General features: G+C 37.9%; 1 protein-coding gene across 1 annotated transcript in view; it reads right to left on the bottom strand.

Moving 5' to 3' along the window:
• Positions 1-27520, bottom strand: part of UTRN (utrophin) — a gene marked incomplete at both ends in the record, with an annotated part of 450045 nt that overhangs the window by 105533 nt on the left and 316992 nt on the right. Inside the window, one exon of the mRNA XM_079716566.1 lies at positions 8322-8451. Coding sequence (XP_079572692.1) covers positions 8322-8451 — 130 coding nt within the window. The remainder of the gene's footprint in view (positions 1-8321; positions 8452-27520) is intronic.

The raw sequence follows: 27520 nt of genomic DNA, 5'->3' as shown, positions 1-27520 counted from the left end.
GGAACATAGCCGCTAATGATTCATCAACGTACAAAAGAAATCCTGGGCCTTCTATTCAAGCTTAGCCATTCTTATGAAAGAAGTTAGGCATGTCTTAGGTCTAGGTACTGCCAAAATAAGTGAGAAGTTTAAAGTGGAGAATTTATGCCTTGGCTAGGATTATACTTTTTAAAAGATAGCAAACCCTCCAATTCACTCGTGAAGACTCCAGCTCTCAAGAGAAACAGCAACAACAGGAAAAGAGGAACACACCACACTGAAAGCGTTTAGTCTCCTCCTGTGCTTTACGGTTAAATCAGAGTGACACTCCAGATGTTGATTTCAATAAAATACATACAGGTAAATTACTGTCATCTTTTTTTACGAGGCACATGTGATTTATGGATGGCTGTAATGGTGATTAGAGACGGTAACAGATGGTAAACAATTAATTTAAAATGCTGTGTCCATCAAACTAACCTTTGTTATCATATAATTCTTCATCAAGAATGTTGATTTATTTAAATTGAATTGCACTATGATGGTATTCATTAGCATGCAAACAAGTTTTGGACATTTTTATCCAATACGCTTACTCAGCCGGCTCATTATATTTTAGGAAAGTTGAAGACTGGATTCATTACATCCATTCATACAGTATGGAACCTTAAAATGGGAAGGATCACACTGGATCTCTGTAGTTAACACTGGAAATGAAAGTAACATTATATTTTTCTGTGTCTTTTCATGCATTATAACTTTACTAATCTAATTTGGACTTACGAAGTTAATTAAATTATTGCCCTGGTCTATAGGCCTGAAAGTAATTATTATTCCTTCAAGTTTTTTAATGAAAATTAAAAAGACAAAGTCTAATATTGCCTAAACACCTTCTCCCTTGGTGCTAGGAAATCAGCGAACTGGCATGTCATTCTATTAAGCAGCCTACTATTTCAGAAAAGGAAAAGTAAGAATGAAGGGGAAAACATATTAATTATTGCATTAAATTTTTATAAGTAGAAGAATATAGAAAGCAAAATCTTATTTTTACTGATTATCTAGAAGTGCTTTGATTATTGGGGTAGTTAAGATAGTATGCTATGATGGTTCAGGGTATCAAGGGTTGTGACAAGCATGAGTTGGTGTTTCAGCTCTGTCACATGGGTGACATTAGGCATCCAAACATCTCAAAGTCTCAGTCTCCTCATCTATCAAATGGGTGGCAACAGTACTCATACCTCAAAGAGTTGTTATGAGAATTAAAGGAAACGGTGCCTGGAACACTGTAGGACCCTGATAAATGTTGATTTGTTGTGAACACCTATGCTGACTACCATTTCTCTCTTCTCCCTTCCTTTTTGGGCATTGATTCCTCCTCCATCTAACATGATGCTTATAAAGGGGGTCTGCCAATCCCAGAAGACCCTGAGCTCCATGTTACTCAAGCTGAGTGAGTTGTTGCTCTCTTTTGGAATGTGCTGGATCTAAAGAAGGGTTTTCCCTCCCTGGTATGTGGTTGTGAGGTATAAGGTCATAGGAAAGCAAAGAAAATGAAAACTTGTGGAGAGAGGCAGAAAGGAAGACATGGAGAAAGGCTCTGACTGCCATTTAGATTCCTGTGGCCAGCTGTGTCCTTGCCCTCACTGTAATTTGGTTATGGGGGCCAATACATTCACCCATGTGCCTACACTTATGGAAGCTGGCTGTCTGTCATTTACAATGAATGGGGTTCTAATTAATAAAGCGGTTACTAGGAAAACAAAAAATGCCCTGGAGAAAAACACCCATGAGTTTTACTACCTAATTACTTAGGTAAGGTTATGTGTAATTTGGCCTCATTTTATGAGATGCGAGGAAATAATTATTGCCATCTTTTTTATGTAACCTTATGTTATACTGAGAATCAATATAAAAGTAATTTCTAAACTCTATGATAATTTCACCTTTTCTCATTTAATGATCATGAAATTTTATTTGCACAAGTTTGCTAATACTGGCACAAAATGGACTGACATAGTAAACTGAAAAATGTCATTTAATACTTCTTTGTTGTATCATAAAATATATGAGATTTCACATAGGTGAAAAATCCTCCTAACTGGCTTTCTAAAATATTATGAAGCATTTAATAATTAAAAGAAAACAGTATATTCTGAGTTAAAATATTAACTACTACTAAATACACACACAGCTGTCAAAGACCAAAGAGGAAGAAAAGTAATCCATACATACTTTTTTATCTGAAATGTTTATTATTAGCCATTAGTCACAGGTACTATCGTATACAACCATAAAAAGCTGTGTATGAATAAACAATACACATACACAACTATAGACACTACATACAACTATGAACACACTAAAGCAATAGCTGCTTTTTTCCCCTCTATCATTTAAATGAAACAAAATAAATTAAGTAACTTCACCAGCCTGAAAAAGAAATAATGTTCAGACAGTCTGCAGTAAAAGAATAGTTGTAGTAATAGTAACACCTTGACTGGAATAAATTTTAAAGAAGACTCAAGGGTAAATTTATGAACAAAAAAAATGCAATCTTTTTTTGTCTTAAAATTAAAACCTGAGCAGAGGAAAATAGCTTTTCTACACCCACATATACAATCATTTGTATAATTTTCTAAACACTGTTAGAGGTGCCATATCCTATTAAAGTGTTAATTTAGTAATCGATACCATAGCCTCAACTCATAAAATGTGTGTGTGTACATGCACATCTGCATACACACCTGCCTGCATCTGTGTGTGTGGTAGAGAGGGGGACGTAGACATAAGGCTCTAACTCCCCTGTACAATTTTGACCTTTTTTTTTTTTTTTTTTTTGCGGTACGCGGGCCTCTCACCGTTGTGGTCTCTCCCGCTGCGGAGCACAGGCTCCGGACGCGCAGGCCCAGCGGCCACGGCCCACGGGCCCAGCCGCTCCGCGGCATATGGGATCCTCCCAGACCGGGGCACGAACCCGTATCCCCTGCATCGGCAGGCGGACTCTCAACCACTGCGCCACCAGGGAGGCCCCAATTTTGACTTTTAACTTAAGCTGCAGGTAACGAACATGTGAGAAGGCACGTGTATTCCCTGACTACCTCAAGAGGTGTTCGGGCTGTCTTGCACATCTACTTTCACTATGCAGCTGTGTGGTTTTCAAAGGAATTCAAATCTGGGACTGAGAACAGCAGGGAGGTTGGGTGAACAAGGAAGAAGCCAAGAAACATTTGTGCAGGGTTAAGAGGCTCTAGACACTGAAAGTCAAGAAGGAGCTAGGAGGTCAGTGGCCAGTGAGCAGAGAGAAAGAGAGAGGAGATAAAACTGAAGGGATGAGTCGAAAGCCAGCCAAAACAACAGGGGTTAAGGAGAGTCACCACCATAGAAGCTTAGTGCTCTGTCCCTTGATCTACCCTACATTAGCTGATGACCTTGGTCGGCACCACAATATTTTCTTAGCCTTTGTATTTTTACTTAAATTTTTTAAAAAAAGGCATACTGTATGATCTGCTCAACTCATTGAGATAGTTAGGAGAATAAAAAAGTGGTTTGAGAAGTACAAATACAAAGAACAATGTGAATAATGATGGGACATTTGTTGTTCCACTGTTCTACTTTTTAACAGATATAAACCACGTGGTTAAAATCAAAAGAGAAACCATTCAACTTCACTAAGAGGAAATATTATACACTGACATGACACAATTGAAATCCAATTAAGTAGTTCCATATCACTCAAGATAAGGGAACTATTGACAAAGTTGTGAACTTTGTAAAATTTCTGTAATTATTCAGGTAATTTTAGTCTGATTAAAAATTATGCTGACTTAATAACCATTTATAAGCAGAATGAGTAATTCTGGGTAGCTGAGTGGTCCAGAGAGCTACATTTCATTCATTTAACCTGATTTTTTTTTTTTACGGTTGCCATTTTGGAAGGGAATTCACTAAAATATAGTATAAACTCCTACGCCTTCTCTTAACTGATTTATATTCTGTCTTCAAAAATAAACAAACTACAATTCATAGCTTCAGCTTTTCTTTTATTGTAAAAGGCCCCAAAGACTACTGTTTTGTTTTATTTTAGAATTTCCATGTATCCTTTTTATAATTTTCTTTCTCCTCATTGCTGTCAGACTTCTTGAAGTCATTTCTCACTGTCACCCTTTTCCCCTGTCCTGTCATTTCCATCTTGCTACATACCCATAATTCACTGGAAAACAAGTTAAACTACTTACAACAGTATCTAAAGTAAGAGTTAATACCTCCCAGAGGGTGGTTTTTCTAAGAGCTAATAAGATCTTCACTATATTTTCTACATAATATCTATCTTGGCTGCTCAGATAATTGTTCACATTCTTTCAGATTCTCCGTAACTGAGAAAGGTCATTAAGCAAGGGCAGGGCTGAGCTTCAGATACAGATATTAATAATATAGTCAGAGAGATGACAGGGTACCAGGGAGGCAAGGAGGAGAGCTGGGAGAGGAATCGGTCCAGTAAGAAAAAAGCCTGCAGTGAGTGGGACAGAATGAGCAGGGGCTGGGCAGGCAAAGGAGGAAGGAGTTGGAGATCAGGTAGGAGGGACCTATGGGCAGAAAGAAACCAGAATAGACAACAGAATAAAGTTAAGAAGACAATGGTCTTCTGCAGAACACCACGAGAAGCTGGTGGGTGTCAAACGGACTTTAGTTTGGAGCAGAGAGAGGCATGAGATGCTGCCACACTGGAAAACTGAGGCCAAATCGCTGTGCAGCCTTGTATGACAGGTAAAGGAGCTCAGATCCCATTTCAGTGACTACCAGTGGTTTTTAGATGCCAGTTTTGTGTTCTAGATGTATCACTGTAGCATCTATTTATGTTGATGCAGGGATACCAATTAAGAAAGTACTGTGAAGCAACCTAAATGCCCATTGACAGATGAATGGATAAAGAAGATGTGGCACATATATGCAATGGAATATTACTCAGCCATAAAAAGGAATGAAACTGGGTCATTTGTAGAGATGTGGATGGACCTAGAGACTGTCATACAGAGCGAAGTAAGTCAGAAAGAGAAAAACAAATATCATATATTAACGCATATATGTGGAACCTAAAAAAATGGTACAGATGAACCGGTTTGCAGGGCAGAAATAGAGACACAGATGTAGAGAACAAATGTATGGACACCAAGGGGGGAAAGTCGGGGGGATGAATTGGGAGATTGGGATTGACATGTATACACTACTACGTATAAAATGGATAACTAATAACCTGCTGTATAAAAAAGTAAACAAAATTAAAAATTTTTTTAAAAAATGTGCACACACACACATACACACACACACAAAAGTACTGCGGGAATTCCCTGACGGTCCAGTGGTTAGGACTCCACACTTTCACTGCCAAGGGCGTGAGTTCAATCACTAGTCAGGGAACTAAGATCCCACAAGTCACACGGAGTGGCCAAAAAAAAAAAAAAAGAAAGTACCGAAAAGTCCTAGCAAAAGATGGTAAGGGGCTGAAATAGGGCAGTTAATATTAGTAATGATTTTTAAATGTTTAAAATATACATACTTGAAAGTTGCTAGGAGAGTAGATCTTAAAAGTTCTCATCACAAGGAAAAAAAATTGTAATTATGTGAGGTGATAGATGTTAACTAGACTTACTGTGGTGATCATTTCACAATATATACAAATATCAAGTTATTATGTTGTACACCTTAAACTTGTACAATGTTATGTCAATTATATCTCAATAAAACTGGGGGAAAAAAGACAATATATAGCAGAGCATACCTGATAAAATTCTTTGTCAGCAACTGATCACTTGGTTGAAATAATTAGTTTGCTTGTTTTCAACAGCATTTATCAATTAAAAGATGCCTGAGAGCAACTCATCCTGTGCTACGCATAACTCCATAAGCTATCATAAAATGCATATATACACATATGACACTATAAGATAATTGATAACAGAACAAAAAAGGAGCCAGGAGAAAAGGCTTTGGGAGAGAAAAATCATGGCAAGAAGTATTTTCTGGAATAGTTACTTAAAAACAAAGAGATGCAGAAGATAACACACCATTGTAAAGCAATTATACTCCAATAAAGATGTAAAAAAACAAAAAACAAACAAACAAACAAAAAAAGAGATGGATTCACCTTGGTGTGTCCTTTGGCACATTACACATAGCATACTCAATAAATGCTTATTAAATAGAACCAAAAAATCATTATACAATTTCTCCCTGCTCTAGTCCCTCCAACATTGAGTACTTTGAGTAGCATCACACAAGATAACTGATGTTCAAACACTATTACTGATAGCAGTTGTTCGTAAGTCATGGTAAACAACAAAGTATAAAAGCTATTACGGATAACTTTCTTTTATTTACCTTTAACAACAGGTAAAGTCAGCCAATATTACACAAAATAATATCAGAAAAGGAGAAAGCGTGAAAATGGCTAATTGTAAAACAAACAAACAAAAAAAAGCACTCCAAAACAAAAAAAATCATAAAGTTAAATTGACATGATTTTTTTCTTGTCTCCCAAATATAGTATGTGAAAATAGGTCCTGATGTAACAGCAAAATAAGGAGTCAAAAGCAATATGTTTTTACCCTTTAAACTGACTAACCACTAAGGAAGAAAATTTATAGCCAAGTGAAACTCTAGTGATATAACACTTTTTTACTGCTATGAAATAGCTTATTATAAAAACGTTTCCTCTATTCTCTGAAAACCAAGGACATGAGACAAGCAGATTTAAGGTAGACTTTAAATTGGATAAGGCGAGACAAGTAAACTTATTTTTCTTTCAAGCTTAAAAAAACAACAACAGTGAAATAGTGCCTTCTTCTTGCTGTATTTAAGTCGAAATGCTCTGTCCAACTTTCCAGGGCCTTGTAATCTGCACCATACAGCATGTACAAGCCCCTCACTCCTACCCCCTGTCCAGGCACAGCCCCTGCCCCCAACTGCCTTGCCCCCAGCTCTGCTGACTTCCCCTGACACACCAGCCACTCTGCCCCTCTCTCTGGGCTGCTACGTCCAGTGATCCTGTCCCAGCCTAATGACCCCCTACCCACACCCGAGTGTGCTCAGCATACAAGTCATTCAACAACCTACTATGTAGCTGTGTGCATGTTGTGTGCATACGTATGTCCGTGTGTGTATATAATACATGCATAATTCAGAAGGCATAAGTCTCCAAAGATAGAAGTAACAATCATGAGTGATTTGCAGACTGAGAGAGGCGGAGACTCAACAATGACTTAGGTCCCCGGTAGGCTGACTAGAAAAACGGTGATACTGCCAGCAGAAAATAAAAACCAACGCTGGAAGAGATGATAGGTATGCTGTGTGTGTCTCTGTATACACACACACACACACACACACACACAAAGGGTCAAGAAAATCATGATCCTGATGGGAAACTTATTCCGATTGAAGTAGAACTTCCCTGAGAAAGGCTGAGGAGGAAAATGGCTACTTTCCAAATGTCTGATCCAGTTCCAGCTACAGTCAAAGCATTTTCCAACTGTACTTCCCTTACAAGTAATAAATGCTCATGAATTACACTGCTGGACATAGCATGAGGCAGTCTTTCAGGTCTGCTTTTACTATGGAAAGTGAATGATGAGAAAATATTTTGAGTGGCATGTTTATTTTTTAAAATGCATCAGAATGCTTTTATGCCAAAAGTGAAAAATCAAAATAAAGATATATGTTGGCCACCAAATTCATCTCTTAAACCTACTATGTGATTTATTACTATCTGCTAGTAAGGTAGATACTGTTTCAGCTTTAAGCCAAAGTACATAAATAATATAGGTTGTTATGTTTAAATTAAAGAACTTCTGTTGTCTGCTTGTAAAAGAAAGGGGCTTTGGTGTCTTATTTAAAACAGTAATCTTGAAAAGAGAAGTTAAATAATCTTACCTTCTAGATATTTAAATAATTTATGTTTACTCTTGTATTTTAAATATCATTCTACTTATAATTATTTATCATGTAGTTTAAATATAAGAAATATAAATTTCTATTTCTTAAAGAAATTATTTTTAGTTATATTATGCTTTTTAACAAAGTATTTTTCTGCAGTTAATTTCCCTTTAAAATAATGAGACTGAAGTATACAGCCATTTTATTTTTAATTTAAGAATCTAAATATTTGTTAAAAATGACATATTTGACTAAAGTAATACTTAGAAGAAAAATTTTAATACTAGATCCTGAAATTCTGTAAGACATTTAAAAATATCAGGTCCTGATATGCTGTAAGAAAATTCTCTTGTTGATTCTGGTGTTTTGTTCTCCTCACATGTGTTTTTATGATGTACTAAAGAAATCAGTCTCACCTGTTTTTGATTGTAGGTTTCTTCTTGGTTCTTCAGGGGCCTCAATCGGTTGATCAGCCAGGAAAACTCGAGCTTGGTCTATAGCATTCAGGACAGAATACTCTTTCTCCTTTAACTCACGTCTCAGTGCCTTTGCAAAGAGAAGCAAAAGTTGAATTTGTAACCTAATGTGTTCAAGTCATGGAACATCTTCAATTAGACCACTTCTGATCACACTTGTCAAGGGAATGTCTAATCACCAGCATGTTAGCGAGGTTAGCAGTAAAAATGTAAATTTTACACATATGAATGATGAAACATGAATAAAAGCAAAAAGATGATTCCTGTAGAACTTATATGAAAAAAAAACCCATCAGAACCTCCAAAATTTACAATATTCCCTAAGGGAATTTGCTACAGTATGTTTGATCTTACACAAAATGTACTTTTAGGGTTATCACTACCATAAGACTGCTAAATCTAAGATACTTTTTTCTTATAAGACTGACTGACCAAAAAAATTACATCCAGTGGTAGAGATAGAGGCGATTTCACAAGTAGTAATGAGATCCTCAGAAGTGTTTTACATTCTTTGGAATATATTAAGAAAAAAATTAAGAGATAGAAACAAATTAGAGTACTTGAAATCAAAACTAAACCAAAGAGAACACATAAAAGACAGTCTCCAATTATCTTAAAATATATTCCATCTCTCATGCTGAGGCAATTACTATTTTTCCCTTGTGACGTTTTTCATGCAAATCTATAAGTCTCAGAATAGTTTGTTTTTAGTACTTCTGTGGTTTTTTTTTTTTTTCAGTACGTGGGCCTCTCACTGTTGTGGCCTCTCCCGTTGTGGAGCACAGGCTCCGGACGCGCAGGTCCAGCGGCCATGGCTCACGGGCCTAGCCACTCCGCGGCATGTGGGATCTTCCCGGACCGGGGCACGAACCCATGTCCCCTGCATCGGCAGGCGGACTCTCAACCACTGCGCCACCAGGGAAGCCCCACTTCTGTGGTTTTAAGTAGGGTCAAACTTTCACCTCTGCTCCTATAAAATGTTTGGTGATTAAGACTTAATTGACTAGAGTTTAAAAACAACAAAACTCGTCCAGTGACTACTGCAAGATAAGAGTAAATGAAGACTTTCTCGTGCTATTTTAATACTGTAGCTAAATCAAAATTGCTCTTAATATTGTTACCTCTTAAATTATGTACATAAACACCTACTGGCTCTAATATTTTGCTTTTAATACAGTTTCTCAGCAATGCATTATGAAAACTCAACTTTTCATTTTCTAAAATATTACACTCTGATAGTACTTTAGAATCAACAAAGTCCTTCTGAACATAAGTACTTTTTAAACAGCATTTGATATATGTTGGGATGACGGGGTATTTGGAGGCTATATCCTCATCTTCCACAGTAAATAAAAAGCAAAAATTTTTAATTTCCAGAAATAACAGAATAATCTTACATAAAAAAACTGAAACTGAACAACAGAAAAACACTGGTAATGAAGTTGAAAGAGACCATCACAGGTGGGGAGGGATGAGAAGAGCAGGCAAGGAGTAGAGAGAAATGGCGTGACAGTGACTGTGTCCCGCGCACCTGAGACTTAACAAATACTGGGTGCTGGAAAGTCACTGAAGAGCTGGACAAGACGGTGGTGATGGTGGGGGGCTGTCAGATATATATTTTTATCTGTTTATAGTATCATTGTCAGGTCTCTGATAGTCATTAAAAAAACAAGCCTGGGGACTTCCCCAGCGGTCTAGTGATTGGAACTCAGAGCGTCCACTGCAGCGGTCAAAGGTTCGAACCCTGGTCAGGGAACTAAGATCCTGCATGCCACACGGCATGGCCACAAAGAAAGTCTGAGTCTGAGAGAAAGCCCCGCAGGTCTGGAGAACCTATTTTCCTTCCTGACCACACTAAACCCCAGCGCTGCATAAAACAATCCTCTCTGCACAGGGTGTTGGCAGGGGAATGTCTCCTGAACTCCTTGGAGACGTCAAGGTAGGGAAGTAGAGGAGGTAAGCGTGGGCAGGTGGGAACTACGCAGAGGAAGTAAAAATATGGGGTTGAGCTCTAATGCTAACTCACCACCCAAATATCCCAGAGGACAGCACACATTTAATATCTGTTCATACTCTACTTTGCAAAATTTTGTTATTCAATTTGTTCTATTTCAATTATATTTAATTGCATGTCAGAAATGGGTTTAACTTTCAACAGCACTACACATATAATCATTTCACTGCCCTTTACCTCTCAATTAGATATAAAAGAAAACCAGCATTTCCTAACCACCTGGTGAACATTAATGATAAGATAATTAGACTCCAACAGAGTTGTTTTGTACACAGAGCTACAAAGTGTCATTCAGATTTAGGTTCTAATATGACATGACTTATATTTGGGCGGTCTTAAATGTAATTGGAATTTTTTCTATTTTAATGACTTTATATTTTCATTCAAAACAATTCTGTTCTCAGGCAATAACAAGTATTGGCAAGGATGTGAAGAAGTTGGAACCTTCATACACCGTTGTTGGAATGCTTAAAATGGTGCATCCACTTTGAAAAACAATTTGGAAATGCCTAAAAATGTTATACATAGTTATCATATGACCCAGCAATACCACTCTTAGGTATATATCTAAGAGAACGAAAAGCATATGTTCACATAAAAACTTGTACATGAATGTTCATAGCAATATTATTCATAACAGCCAAAATGTGGACACAACCCAAACACATCCGTCAACTGGTCAATGGGGACTTCGCTGGTGGTCCAGTGGTTAAGACTCTATGCTTCCGTTGCAGGGGGCATGGGTTCCATCCCTGATCAGGGAACTAAGATCCCTCATGCCACACGGTATGGCCAAAAAAAAAAAAAAAGAAAAGTCACCATCAACTGGTGAATGGATAAACAAAATGTTGTATATCCACACAATGGGATCTTACTCAGCAACAAAAATGAATGAAATAGTGATACATGTTACAACATGGTTGAATCTTGAAAACATTATGCTAAGTGAAAGAAGCCACACACAAAAACCCATTACTATGAAATGTCCAAATAGGTAAGTGTCTAGAGACAGAAAGTAGATTGGTGACTGCTCAGGGATGGGAGGTTGAGGGAAGAATGGGTGAGTGCTCATGGGTCAGGCTTCTCTGCGGGGTAATGAAAATGTTCCAAAACTATCATAGATAGTGATGATGGTGGTACAACTCTGAATATACTAAAAGCCACTGGACTGATCACTTTAATATAGTGAATTTCATGTCATGTGAATAATATCTCAATAAAGTTATTAAAATAAAATAACTCTGCTCTTTTTCCCAAAAATGTCCTCTAGGCACTCTGTTTATTTACTAACCTCTATCCCCCCTCATCTGCAAGGTAAAAGCTCATCTTGTATATTTAGTATGTTCCCACCTCAGTGTTCCCAGAGCACATCCTATTCCTTTAACACAGCTCATCCTGCTATATTGTGACCATGCCTCTGTCCCCTCCATTATACTGTCAGTTCCTCCAGGGGAGGCTCACCTCTTAATCATTCAAAATTCTCAGTGCCTGTCTAGACATATACAGAAAGTACTCAATAAACGCTTGAGGAACAATGAATAAAAGAAGACATGCTTTCAGAATTAAATACTATTTATGATTTTTAATTATGACCAAGCAAAATATACCAAAGTCCCCCAAATCTGATAACCCTAAAATGGAATAATTATTGGATTCCAGTTAGCTCTGGATTATTTGAACTAGTTTGAAAATTATTGGTAAATAATTTTTGATGCAAAGTTAATTTTCTCCTATCATCTAACTCAGCTAGGAAGTACTAAGTATTTCAGTTTGCTGTGGGTCATTACTTTATTAATAGCAAATATCCTTTTCTCTCCCTAAACAAGGAACTGATCTCACTGAAAGGGGTGATACTTCATCTTCCCTCATTTTTCCATATTCTAATTCATGAGGTAACTGCCTTGGGCATAGTTTCAAAATGAATGCAGTCATTAGATTGAAGGTGGTAACTGTTAATTACTATTGTGTCAAAGCCATCTAAAACATATTGGCTTAAAACAATGACAATTTATTTTTCATGATTCTGTGGACTGGCAAGTTGACCAGCTCTTCTGCCACTGCCATGGGGGATTACTCCTAAGGCTGTAATCATCTGTGACTTGAATGGGAATAGAAGTCCAAGATGGTCTCACTCACATGTCTGGAAATTACTGCTGGCTATTAGCTAGAGCACCTCGGTTTCCCTCTATATGGTCTCGAATTGTCCAATAGGCTGGACTGGGCTTCTTCAACATGATGATTGGTGTTCCCAGAGGGCAGAGTGAAAATTGCAAGATCTTTTAAGGCATTAGCTCTACAACAGCTCTGTCCAAAAAAAACTTTCTAATGATGGAAATGTTCTACAACTATGCAGGTCATTATGGCAACACTAGTTGTGTGTGGCTATTTGGTATGTACCTGAAATACGACTGGTACAACTAAGGAACTGAATTTTAAATTTTATCTAATTGTAATTGATTAAGTAGAAATGGTCACATGTGGCAAGGGTTCCCGTATTAGACAGCACAGCTCTAGAATCTGCACGTCACTTCCATCACATTCTATCATTTGAAGCAAGTCATATGGCCAGCACAGATTCAAGAGAATGGAAAAATATAGTCAACCACAATGTCCCTTTGCATGGAGTTTTGGACATAGAGAGCAAGTTTCATTATTTTAGCAATTGGCCACGCAGGATAAGCGGGAAAGGGAGGGTTGGGTGGGTAATATTGCCCCATGGACTTGGTAATATTTTATAGAAGTTCTCATGAAGGCATCTCAAAACAGTGATCTTTGAAGAAAGATCTGAAGGAAGTGAGGGAGCCAGCCATAAGAGGGAGGGTGACAAAAGAGTGATCCGGGCAAAGGGAGCTATAATTGCAAACGTCCTGAGGGAAGTGTTTGCCAGGCTTAGCAGGCTGGCACTGTCAGAGCTGAATGAGTGGATGATAAGGGTAACTACTTCTGTAAAAATATTCTATATCATGAAAGTTAGAGGGGAAAAAATGCTTTATGGTTGTTAGGAGAGGTACCTGGTAACCACATACTTCTTCATACAGCAGATATCTGGCTACCTTGCTGACTCAAGCTTGGCCATCAACCTAAAAGTTCTCCGTGTGGCAACCTGTCACAAAGCTTATGCATTTTCTATTCTACTACATAGGTGGAAAGATCCTAATCCCCCTCCCAGACAGACACACATAAATGAAGCTTGGGCCTAAAAGACCCACGATCAGCTGTAACAAGAAAAAGATACAGAATAATTTCAAAAAACAAAATTGAAAATTGTATCTTAAAAGTTGTGTGCTCTGGGGCTTCCCTGGTGGCGCAGTGGTTGCGAGTCCGCCTGCCGATGCAGGGGACACGGGTTCGTGTCCTGGTCTGGGAGGATCCCACATGCCGCGGAGCGGCTGGGCCCATGAGCCATGGCCGCTGAGCCTGCGCGCCCGGAGCCTGTGCTCCGCAACGGGAGAGGCCACAGCAGTGAGAGGCCCGCGTACCTCAAAAAAAAAAAAAAAAAAAAAAAAAAGTTGTGTGCTCTAAGGTGTTTAATATAAAGGGATAGAGACTCAGCTACCTCAAGAGTCAAGAATAATAAATGAGGGCACAATGATTGTCCCACGGCCGTAATATTTGACTTCCCTGCCATCCCAAGGTGGCATGAGAGTGTATAACAGAATTTTCCAACAAACGTTTCCACCAAAATTAGAATTTCAAAACTCATATTAAATTCATACAGTCTATAAAGAAATAGGCCAGGCACAAGAGAAGACAGCAATTAATAAGCCTATGATTCGAACTCTTAAGGAACTTATAAAGAGAGAGAATAGTGCTAGTGAGAACGTGGTAAGTGCCACCCGTCTTTGAGAGCCATATAAATAGGGCACTGAGGAAACACACAGAGGAGGGAGGAAGGTGGAGGCGATAGCAAGCAACCTCTCAAAAATGTGTAAAGCGTGTTTTGAAAAAGAACTTGGAATCAGATTAAAGGTAATTAGGGGAAAAGCAATTCGAGAAAACAGAATAACAGGTAAGGTAATTTAGTCCCTCATTGTTTTCCCTGTTAGGTAGCTTCTGCATGCTCATTTAAATGAAATGAAGCCCCGGAATGTCAGACTGATGAAGACCTGATGCGCATATCAGAATTTAACTAGTAAAACCACAGAGTTCTCATTCTCAATCGTTTCTATGAACCCAACAAGCCCTTCAGCAGAGCCCGCTTTCCCTCCACTTCTCTTCAGTGGCTCCTGCTGTTCCCATGCGTGCCAGGCAGCAGAGTAAACTGCTTCTTAGTCAACTTCAAATGTCTAAAGGGAGATTCTCAGGGATCCTCCTGAATGGTCGGGGAACGTTTCTCCCCACCGGCTATTAGTTCATGGGAAGGCAGGGGATTAAGGGATAAGGCGGTATAAAGAAGTGACCGGCATGGCTTAAGTAAGAGAGTCTTAGCAGTCAATCAGCTCCTCTTCATTTGCATCGTGAACGTGACATCGCTCACTGTGATGGCTGAATTGCTGCCAAGGAGACAGCAGTACTATCTATCGGCTGCTCCTTGCAGCACTGACATGGAGATGCACAGGATCCTGCAAGCCCCTTAGTATGAACACAGGGTCTGAGAGAACCTGGAGGGAGCAGGGGAATCCCTGCCATCCCCTCTGTCCTCAGCTGGCAACTTGTCCCACTGGATTGAGATAGGGGGAGAAGAATGACCAACACGTGGGTGTGCACTAAATCCCGGTGTCATCCCCTCTGCTTTAAATCACAACTGTCCCCTCTCCTCTCTTTAATCTAAAGCCATTATCCGTATTGTCTGTATATCAAGTGGCAAAGGTCAGTGGGATGCCCTTTTCTTTAAACTTTCTAGATCATATTAAAATTATATGATCTTTTTGTTAAATTAGATCTTTTTGCTCTTCTGCTAAAAACCCTCCAATGGCTTCCTGCTGCACTTAGAAAAAATTCTCGACTTCCTACCAAGATCCAGAGCTTCCCTACTCTCTGAACCTCAACTACTAATACGCCCTAATTTCCAGTCTCAAAGTCTTTACTTCTGTTCCTAGAATATGTCAAGCTTTTCCCGCATCGTGGCCTTTGCAATCCAGAAAGCTTTTGCTTCAGAGCTCCAAAGACTGGCTCCTTCTCATTATTTAATCTCCGCATTCGGTATGTCTGTTGGGTGAATGAATAAAGAAATGAGTAAACTGACATGGAGGAAAATGTGGGATTCAAGGAAGGAAAACTCCTGGGAAATGGGAGTAGCTCAAAGTTGGTCTGCGGAAGAAAAAAGCAGAGCAGTGGGGGAGGAAAGCAGTCATCTCCTTAGAGCTCTTCACAGAAAAAGTTATTTCTCAAGACATAATATCTGTGGGCTTTCTTAGCAATCTCACTGATCCTCACTGGTCAAAGTCAAAGAGATCCACAAGGGTCACACTTCCTGACCCTTTAGGGACCCAGCTCTAATACCAAACTCACCATCAGTCTAAGCATTGCCTGCCCAGCAGAGCCAGCCCACTTTCCTCTTTGCCACTACAGCGCTTGGCATCCACTTTGCTGGAGGGTTCACCATGCATTTCTGTCCTGGCTTCTTTGCAGACCTGACTCCTACATCAGAATGTTCTGAAGGTTCACATCTATGTCCCAGAGGACAGAGTAGAAACTCAATGAATTTGTGTATGAAAGAATCTGGAGGCATTTTTAAAAAGTGTTTTGTGGTGTAGTAAAACCAGATAGAGATTTGCAGCCAACAGCCTTGTGTCAACAGTCCAGTGCACACTATCTAGGCACACCTTTACCCACCACAAGCCCTTGAATTTGTCCCGTAACTTCTCTGCAGGTTAATAACAAAATCATTCTACTAACTTCACAGGTCAGATACTGAATGTGAACATATCCTGAAACTATTCAGTGCTGTAGAATAACTAGTTACTACAAAAATGATGCTAATCGAAAGTCTTACCATCAGTCTCAGCACTTCTGCGAGACCGAGTTACTTTCCTCGGACTTTATTCACTGTTATTTGTGGGGAAAGTTCTAGCTGTTTTATCTACAACCTTGGATGAACAAAACCAGTACCCAAACCTCCATTAGCAGGAACAATTGAATTTAACTTTTCTAAGGGGTAAATTATTTAATTATGAGCAAAGCAGAATTATGTGGTCCTCCAAGATTAAGTCAAAATGTCTGGTAAGCATAAAACTGTGTTGTAAGACTATTAAGTCACTTCAGATTCTTAGAAGGCAAACAAATAAATGTAGTGTCTCTTCATGAACCACTCTGTTCCAGAATAAAACGTCAATGTAAACCTCTGTGGTGGTAAAAATGGTTAGCCAGATTACATCACTCACACTAATTTGGTATAAATATCAAATTTCTTCAACTGATCAGTCCAACAAACAGTGGTCTTTTTCTCTATCCTTCTAGGCACAACTAAATCAAACACAGCCACCCATTTTCCCTCTTTCTTCTTTTTGGGAGAGAACTTAAACTGGGCATCCTAACACTGTTTTCTAAACTCCCATGCTGACATGGAATACTGGCATTTTAATGCTAATAAATACAAGGTCCACAGGAAAAAGGGACAAAAATGAGAAATCGTAAGCAAGGTTGCAGTGAAACTTTACTTTCATGCATTGGTGGAAGCAGAAAACTGGTTCAATCATTTGGGAAAGTAAGTTGGCAGTATACCAAGAGTCATTACTATGTTCATATTGTGTGAAACAAGAATTTCGCCTTTGGGATTATGTCCTAAGAAAATGATCCAAAAAGAGCTACAAACACAGAAGTTTTCATTATAACATTACTTATGATTTAAAAAATGAAAGCAACTTAAACATCTAACACCTGGAAAATATTTAGGTTCACTACAATACAGTTACACTAGGGATCATTAAATAACCTTGAAAAATTATTGTGAAAATGACTGCATAGCAACATGAAGAAATAGATATGACATGTATCTAAATGGAAAAGAAAGGAAAAAAACTATGTACCCTATTAAAACTGTGTGAAAGGTGAATATGCGAAAAGAAAATAACCCAAAATGAAAATGGATGTTTTAGAGTGGTAAAATTATGGCTAATATTTTGCTCTTTATTTTATAAAATCTGTAATAAATTATTTCCACAATTAAAAATTATGCTTTTAAGAAAAGAATGCTAAATGGAATCAAGTTCATTTATAATTGAACAAATTACTACTTTTAAAGAACAGCATTATTAAGAATTACAAATGTGTTTTAGAAGCATACTTTTTATAACAATCATAAAACTTTTGCATTATGTTTTACTTCAATGACCTCTCTGAAGTTAGATTTATTTATAAATGTAATACATGACAACGTAGTTACTAAATGAGAGACTCCATATGTTTAAGTCACTCCCTATGTTTGTTAGGGATCTTAACTCATCTAGCTTTTAAGGTGTCAAATTTAGACACAAGAGGGAATCTCAAACACTGGGAGAATCTGGTGGTACTCAGCACAAGAGGGTAGAATAATAAGCTATATTTTAAAACCTACCTCAACAATCAAAAATATGCCAATTCTTTTCCCCCATAAAAAAATCCTTCCAACTCTAGTTTTGAATAATTTAGGCAGTATTAAGACAGGAAAAAGGTAACCTCTTGGGTAACCTCTTACCTGACTACAATATTAAGGCATAAAGCATAATGGTGTTGATAAATTTTCTTACAACTTCAAGTACGTTATTTCTAGCTCTTGGGGAAAGATTGCTGCTTACATTTCTGCCAGCTATTATCTTTATTAAAGATTCAGCTAGGGCTTCCCTGGTGGCGCAGTGGTTGAGAGTCCGCCTGCCGATGCAGGGGACACAGGTTCGTGCCCCGGTCCGGGAAGATCCCACATGCCATGGAGCGGCTGGGCCCGTGAGCCATGGCCGCTGAGTCTGCGCGTCCGGAGCCTGTGCTCCGCAACGGGAGAGGCCACAACAGTGAGAGGCCCGCATACAGCAAAAAAAAAAAAAAAAAAAAAAAGATTCAGCTATTTAAAAGTAGAGATATTTTCAAAATGTAATATTTTTTCATACAAATAAAAAAGGATTATAGAGAGACAAAGAGGAAAAAGGAACATTCATACCAAAGGACCTGTTATCTCTGGGTATATTTCATTCACTCAACGTTCAACAAATATTAACTGAGCCTCTAGAATGCCAGAAGTAGACAAAGATACGATAGAAAATAATTATCTTAGATGATGATAAATGCTATGGAAGAAAGAGAACAGGAGAAGAAAATAAGAGAGCTTAGGAGTCCTGGGATGGGAATTACAATTCAAGTAGAGAAGTCTAGGTAGGCTTCACTAGGAAGGTATCACAGAGCAAACATTTGAAAGCAATGGATAGTTATCCATGTGGATACCACGGAAAGAGCATTCCAGGCATAGAAGACAGCATGGTACTGTGACTGAAGGCACAGTGTGGCTGAAACCAGCATATAAGAGAGAAAATAGTAAGAATAAGATGAGCAAGGTGTCACCGGGAGGTAGGTCAGATGATGTAGGTTTTGCAGATCATTGTGAGAACTGTAGCTTTTATTCTGAATTACATAGGAAGTCACTACAGACTTCTGATTTATCTGAATAGGAACACTCTGGCTGTTGTGCTGAGAATAACAGACACGTAACTGTAGCTCTGAACACCTGGTAAGAGGTAGACAGATTCAAATTCTATGTTCTGAATGTAGAACCAACAAGATTTCCTAACAGACTGAATATGAAAGAAAGACAAGATTGAAGGTGATTATTTTTTACCTAGCAATCAGAATAGGATTCTGTCAGTTGAAATGAGGGAGACTGGGGAGAACAAGTTTTGAGGGGCAGGTTCAGGAATTTAGTTCAGACATATACTAAGCTGGAGATTCCCAGGTGGAGATGGTATGTAAACATATAAATTTGGGAGTGATTGACATTTAGATGACATGTAAAACTCATCAGGAGGTCAGATGAGTTCAGGAAGGAATAAGTACAATATAGAGAATTTGGCATGGCCTGACCCCTGAGGCATCCCAATTTCAGGAGGCTGAGGAAAGAAGGAGGAACTAACAAAGGAAACCGAGAAGGAGCTACCAGTGAGGTGAGAAGAAAATCGGGATGGAGCAGTATCCCAGAAGTCAGGTAAAGAGATAGAGCAGAAGTACACTTGGTGAGTCAACAGGAAAAGGAGGACAAATAATGGTCACAACTCAGCCAACATCAACAGAGACATGACAAGTTACAATGAGGGACATATAACTCAGAGTGGGGACTCAGGACAGCTTACTTATTTGAGGAGAAAAGAGATGCTTGCACTAAGTTTTAAGAGGCTTTTGCTTTTGTAAAAGTGTTGCTTTATGTATGTCAAAACATACATTAATGTTTTTCTTTTTGATGCAAGCAGCTCTGGCTATATAACTTGCAGAACGCTGTGCAAAGTGAAATTGCAGGGCCCCTTGTCCAAATATTACTAAGAATTTCAAGATGGCGGCAGTAGAGCATTAAATCAAGTGCAGTGCCCTTCAAAGAACAGAACCTTGTGTGATCGTGACTGCATGGGACGCACACCCATTATGCAAGGCATCTGAACTGTAACAAATAGGTATTGCTGGTACAGCAGGATTTCTTAGCTTCTGGTTTCAAAAAGGCACTTATCTGATTATTGGAGAATGCAAGCAGAAAAAAGAAATGATACAAACATAAGGAGAATATGTCAGAATGTAATTTACTTTTTTCCCCAACTTGCTTGCAAGGCTAAATCAGCATACACAGATCTGAAGTCATTACAGTATGACAGCAAAAAAAGGGCAGCAGAGTCGTTAAATTTGATAGCACTAATAAAGCTACATGAAAAAAGGGAAAGAAAACAGGCTTACTTTTCATTGGTATGCAGACAAAATTTTGAAAATCTCCATAGTGTTTTTAAAGTTTTGGTTAATGCCCCTGAATGAACATTTAATATATAAATTCATTTTGGTTCCACCCCATTGACATAAAAAATGATGCCTGAACCAGAATACTAAGTATGAATGCTAAAACTAAGATAGGAATCCTCTAGCTTCTCACAGTAATAAAATGGTATTCTTCCCTACACTTTAAAAAATATGTGCCCACATAAATGTATTCCTTCATCTAGCAAATATATTCAGTGTTTACTATCATCAGGCACTGTATTAGCTCCTGAACTTATATTTTCTTTTTCTTTCAGCCTTGTTCTACATATAAACAAAGAGGGAGGGAAGAAACATCTCTTGCTCTACTGCATACTCCAAGTCACGCCATGGCTAATTTGGAGCCATGGCTAATTTGGAGGATTTTCCCTCCAGGAGTTTTGATAACACTCTTTAGTGAATTCTTATTCCAAGGTCTCTTCCCAGCTAGAAGGCTACATACCTGCACTATGGAGCTTTTCCAACCTTCCCAAGTACAAACAATCATGATTTATCTGTGTCTCCCTGGCTGTGTGTTCATACTCACATTACAGTGCTTTTGATATCTACTTTAGTCACTTGTTTTCGAGCCTGTCTCTGCCATTAGATGGTAAAATCTGTGACAACAAAAACAATCTTAGGAACTGATGTATACTCAATGAATAAAAAAACTGTTAGATAAATGAAACTGTCTCTGGGGTAAATATGTCCAGAGGCAGTTCATTAGCAAGGGGCTGTATTGCTTGGTTTTACAGACCTCTACTTGCCTACATCTGTTGTCTACTCTTTAATTTCACCACTAGGGACCGACAGTTATTAGGATGCCTTGCCTCTTCCTCTAAACTCGGATAGTCTATGACCCTTTGGGGTGAGGTTCCAATTACCCACATCAGGCTTGGGAGACAAATGCAGTTAACTGAATGGGGTGTGGCAGGTAGGTGCAGGCTCACATAGAGAACTGCTGCTTCAGGTCTTCACACAGACTTTGCTAACACACCTTAGGGTGCTTTGCTTTTAGTAAGAAGGCAGTCAACATAGGTGGCAGAGGCTGAAGGGGAACTTGGGAAATAATCAATTTTAGAAGAAGGCCAATTTTTCATTAGGTAACTTCATAACACAGCAAGACACTGAAATTTCAGGTTTGCAGACAGAGGGTCAGATTACTTTAGTAGGGAGAAAAACCACACACACACACACACACACACATACAGAAATTAAATTTAATGGCGGAGTGTTGCTGTTTTAAAGACAATGTTATTTTAATGAGTAAGTTTGCAAATGTATCTTGGCAATTCAGTTTAAGGCCCAAATGTCCTGATTCTTATATAATGAGGTTTGAATATAGGAATTAAATTGGGTTAAGCAAAGGACAGTATAGCCCTGAAGGAATGGAAAAGCCCCTAAGATATTGTACCTGAATCATACACTTTCAATTATTCTTGGTGATTTCCTTTTCTAAAGTCAAACGTGTATTATACAGCAGAAAGGGTGTTAGAGCTCTGATAACTGCTCCTACCTAAGTTAATAGGTACATTGTTATGAAAATGAAGTGCAAATTGAATAGCAAAAATTGAATCTGCAATTTTCTCCAATCTACAAGTATCTGACAAGTAAATTCATAACATTACAAATGAACGCTACATACATTATAGGTGCTTTCTAAGTAATTGTTGATTGCATGATAATCTCACACTTTTGAAAGTGAAGCTACATATATGTGACCTCACTTTCCAAAACACTTTTTAAATGATACTACAAATTTAAGTCATTAAGTGGGAAAATTCAACTTTATCAATTTATTCTAGAAGTCATTAGAAATATTATATATTTTAAAGTAGTAATTTATTTTGACATTTGACGGGATGACATTTGTACCTATGTGAGAAAAAAAATAATATGATTGTGTTGTTTACCAAACAGATACCTAAAAGTTTGGAAGGTGATTCCTGTTTAATTTAACAGGTTGACCCTAGATTGTAATGGGGGGCTAGTTTTGCTGGACAGTAAATAGCAGATGTTAATATGGTTTTGTTTAATTAAAACAACCCATATAGCCTAGACAGTTTTAAACAAAACAAAAATGATCAAAACTGTCAAGACAAATTCTCAGCAATTATGTGAGATGAGATTAGCCACCATTTACTGAGTATTTACTGTGGACCAGGTCTCACGCCAAACAACCATCAAGGCACTTTGACTTATGATTATGACTATGATTTAACAAGTCTGCCTATGTGATGGGTTGTTAAAACATTGAACAAAGTATTTATTATGGTTCTTGCTGAAAATCTGTTAATGTTCTGAGTCACTGGTTTAAACATCCAAGAAAGTAGAGGTATTTAATTAAGGGTCCAAAATATATTGATGTTTCATAATATCAGTTCCTGGAACATTTACATAACAGAAGGGAAAGATGCCAATCCGTGAGTCACCCACTTCACTGTATAACATAGATTTTTGAGCTGAGCCTTTGCTGTGGGGCTTTCTGCTTGCTCATTGCCTAGGACTGCTACATTTTTCAAGAAGCGTCAACCCTACTAACTACTTAGCTTTTCTGATTTGTTTCTGGTCTATGGAATGTTTGTTGTACTTTGGAGCCCAATTTTGCCATGCTTGATTTTCTGTTTTTTACATTTTATCTATAATTATTAGGTGTTTGAGCAGATGAGGTGCTTTGAAGTATGACCTTACAGTACCTCTGACCTTGAAGTCTCAGAGCCATCACCTAAACATTTAAATGTATAATATTCCTTCTAGATACAGTCACAAGCATAGAGCGTTTAGGTATAGGAATGACTAAAATATGTCACTGGAGCAGAGGCTGTGCCTTATTGCCCTTGGTATATTCAGCATCAATTCAACATATACGTCATTCCGTGAATAGTGGGGGTGGATGGATGGATGATGAAGTGACTTGCACTACCATTATCAAAGAAAAGTTATGAAAAAGTGTCATTAAATCACTGATGTACATATAAAGGACTAGAGTATAGAAATATATGTGGGACTCAGAAAGCTTTGAGAATATATGAGTTCCCATAAACCAACCCCTTTGTATCTGAGGTGACTGAACACCTATATCTGAGATACCAGAGTCTCTTAACCACCTGTAGATGGTGTAAGCAGACTGGATCCAGGGTAAAGAGATGCAAATGTAAGACAATGTATACTATTTGTGTTCTTTTACTTATAAACACTCAAATATTGCCTTTCAAGGTAATTAGATTCATGATTAAACATATATAATTTGCCTATTAGCCATTAATAAGTTAACTAAAGGCAGTGCATGCAGAAGTGTCTCATGGGTTTGGCCTTTCCATGATAAGCTGTTTTCTTTTATTAAGAACAAGAAATAAATCACCTTCCAGTCTCTAGGCTCATATATTATCCCATATAAATTCTCAAAAATATTGTTGCTTCAATGGTTTCATCCAATTATTTGAGGAGTCTACGTTTTTTTAAGGCACCAATAGGCTAACACAACAAGTGTATGTTATGATGTCAAAATTTATAGTGCCCAAACATAGTGAATCTAAGGAAAAATACAAAATGCAGACACAGAGCAACTAAAATTTAAAATATACTATAAAATAAGTCCTAGTTTAAAGAATAACTCCAATCAGCTATTGCTTATTGAACACTTACTATTTGTACTCTGCTAAGTGGTTTATACATAGTGATGGTCAGAAACAGGATACCAGAGATTGGAGAATATGCCCCAAAGCCTAGTTTATAGGGCTAGTGTGTGGAGGGGGGGTGGGAATTGAAATCAGATCTACCTAAGCCCATGTGCTAGGTTCAATCACTCTGTACAGACAGGGCCAACATAAGGTGCCTAGAATACAGAATAATACACCACTATCCAAGTAAGAAGAGCCAAAGAAAAGTTTTCAGTGAAGTTGAAAACAAACACTGCTGAGGATATGCGTTAAATAGTCAGATGTCTACTTATAATTATTTTCTTCAAATTCTTCATATGACTCCTTGACATCAGATTTTGACATCACTGGAAGCAACTTCTGAGTCGCCTAACAGTTTTCCAGCATGTAGTAACTAACCCCACATCCACCTAAGGTTCTGAGACATAGACTTGTTTTTTAGTTTGTATATAACAACGTCACTGAAAATTTTAATGTAAAACTTAAGCATTAATTAAGTGTAACATCAGCACAGGTGGTTTTCAGCTGTATCTGGTAGATGTGTATTTGTCTTGTCCATAGCAGAAGAACATATGGTATCTCTTTCTAAATTGATCTTTACAAGATTTGTGTACAACGATATTCAAGACTTGCATTTATGTGATCATATCTCCTGGAATAATTAACAAATCAGAGTTAAACTTCTTTGCCTCGTATTTAAAAAGAAATCCATCTAGTAATCTCAAGCTATTCTAATTGAGCTTGGAGAGATTATGTCAAATTAATTCAACTTCCCTAAATAGTGGTGTGTGGTTCAAAATAAAGTAAGTCAGACAGCCACCTGTAAAATGAGAGAATGAGTTTGAAATCAAATACAAGGTCCCCTCTTTCTATGGGAAAATTTTAGAGAACAAAATATCTTGCCTAATATCAGTATCAAACCACTTAAGGGTTGATTTTGACTGTTCTAACTACGTATATACTTTTAAGTCATAAGGCAAGCATTCTTTGAAGTTAAAAAGATTTTTTAAAATTTATTATGACAGAGACTTAAATACCAAGAAGTCAGAAAAAAATTACAAAGTTTGTAATAAAAGAAAAAATGAAAAGACTAAATGCTACATTTAATGCTAAACATATCTGTGAAAAAATTAGTTTAAAAATTATTTTATGTTCTGTTTAAAGCTACAGCATAATGTTATAATTGAAGAGAATTCTACAATCCCTTAAGGAAAAAAGATTGGTAATAAATGTGCACATGAACTGAAAACATGCCTGAATTATAACCAACGGACCAAAGTAGGGGATTAGAGAAATGGGTGGTTAGGCAGACAACCAGAGATTTGGGACAGCAATGTGCAGTTCACAGCTCAGCCACAAACTTTGTTGGCAATGATTTCTCATAGCACAGAGAAGACATAGGAACTGTAAGTTTGAGAGCTACAAACATAGGCTCTCCCTGACTGGAAGCTCCATGCGGACAGGTACTGTGTCTGTTTTCTGTATCTGTGTCCTTCTGGTGTCTTAGAAACTGCCAGACACACTAAGTAAATGGTAAGTATTTGCTGGAAGTGAAGGAAGGAGTAAGGAAAACTCAGATATCATTAAATCATACGCCTCTCATTTGCTTCCACTATAAATAAAGGGATTGGACTGAATTATTTCTTGGGTTTCTTTCAATCCTAATAATTGACAATTCTAAGCTGTACACACTCATTCGCACACACACAGACACACACAAGATTTTCCCTGATAAAAAAAATTGGAAGACAGGGGAAAAGATATCTCCAAGGACATGGGAAAGAAAAATCTTGCCTGAAACATAGAGCTACCACATGTACACCCAAATGGATTTTGATTTTAAGAAAAGATTGAGGATAAATTAGAGAATTAGGTTAGAACATAAGCAAGGCTGAGGTTCCACTACAGTTAGACTATACAATGCCTATAGCTGGCGAAGTTCAGTAAGAAAGGTAAACTACTACAGGTAGGTGTCACATCTTTAAATATTACCCTAATTGTACTAACTATAGTGATTCGCCCTCCTTGTAATAATTTATAGCAATTAGAAACATTACTCTTGGCAGTTGGGAAAGAAGGTTACTTTTGACAGAATGTGACTGTATTTGGAGATAGGGTTTTTAAAGAGGTAATCAAGTTAAAATGAGGACATTCATTAGGGTGGGCCCTAATCTGATATGACTGGGGTCCTAATAAAAAGAGGGTATTTTGAGCAGTTTTAAGACACAGATACCCACACAGGGTACACCATGTGAAGACACAGGAAGAAGACGGCCATCTACAAGCCAAGGAGAGGGCCCTTCAAGAAACCAACTCTGCTTACATCTTGATTTCAAACTTCTAGCCTCCAGAATTATGAGAAAATAAATTTCTGTTGTTTGAACCACCTGTTTATGAGCTTTATTTTGGTGGCCTTAGGAAACTAATACACATCTCCACAAACTTACTCTGAACACTATTCCATAATTTATATCTCCTAGCATCTGAGCCTGCTTAGTTCTCAGAGTTAAAGATGAAGCTTTTGGCAAACATTAATAATATATAATATTAAGAACACTTATAGTTTTGGATCATTCATAAATTGGAAGGCAGACTATGATAAAATATGTTCTAGAATCTAGAATCAACACAAACCTCTACAAAGGACTATTTCCAGTGAGGATATAACAGTGAGTAAGAACACATACTCAGAAAATCTGGGCTACTCATATAAACCATCTAATACATAACTCAGAAAGTTAAAGAAGTACAGACTGTTAAATGGAAACTCTTGACTTACTGATAAGAAAAATCCCTCAGTGGTAGTCTGGATCATGCACAATGTGCTAAATGATAGCTATTGTGATAAAGAAGTAACCTGAGAAAGTCTAGAACCAGGCACCAAGAAATCTAGAAAGCAGGGACAATCTATATCCAACTTACACTATTCCCTTCCTCCATCCCCAACCAAGGGGATTTTGAGTAGTTTTAAGACTCAAAGGATTAATGGAATATGGAAACATCATCTTTATATTAGAATTCTAAACTATATCACCATTACCCCTCCTTCTTTCACCATCATTTTGACATCTGGCTCTCTCTCATGGTCATGGTGATTTTATTATCCACATAGACAATCCTTCCACTACCCAGCCTCTCAGCTCCTCAACCTGCTCTCCTCTAAGACCTTATTCTCCACCCAACTCGCACAGCTCATTTTAGCAAAAAGACACTGGATGTTGTCATAAACCATAAATGCACCCCTCCATAAATTCGACTTTAGCGTCCCTACTCTGACCACCACCTGTTTTCTTTATAGAACGTGCTCCCAGTTTCCCATTGAACAACTCTTCAGTCCCCCGAAGCACTGACTTTGAACACTGCTTTACCGCCCCTCATATCTCCCATATCCTCACAACTCCCCTTAGCCAGCTTCAATCCCATGAACACTCATTATACAACTCCCTTGTATTTCTGTAACTCCCTGGCCCCTCTCTTACTCCATCACATTTGCTTGTTCCAGTTCAGCTCTCCAATTAATTCCTCACCTTCACTGGAGCAACTAAACATGGATGAAGAAAAACATTCACACT

The sequence above is a fragment of the Hyperoodon ampullatus genome, assembly GCF_949752795.1.
Source record: "Hyperoodon ampullatus genome assembly, chromosome: 12".
Lineage (NCBI taxonomy): Eukaryota > Metazoa > Chordata > Mammalia > Artiodactyla > Ziphiidae > Hyperoodon > Hyperoodon ampullatus.
Note: the sequence above shows the minus strand (reverse complement) of the source record. Positions and strands in the feature narration are given on the sequence as shown.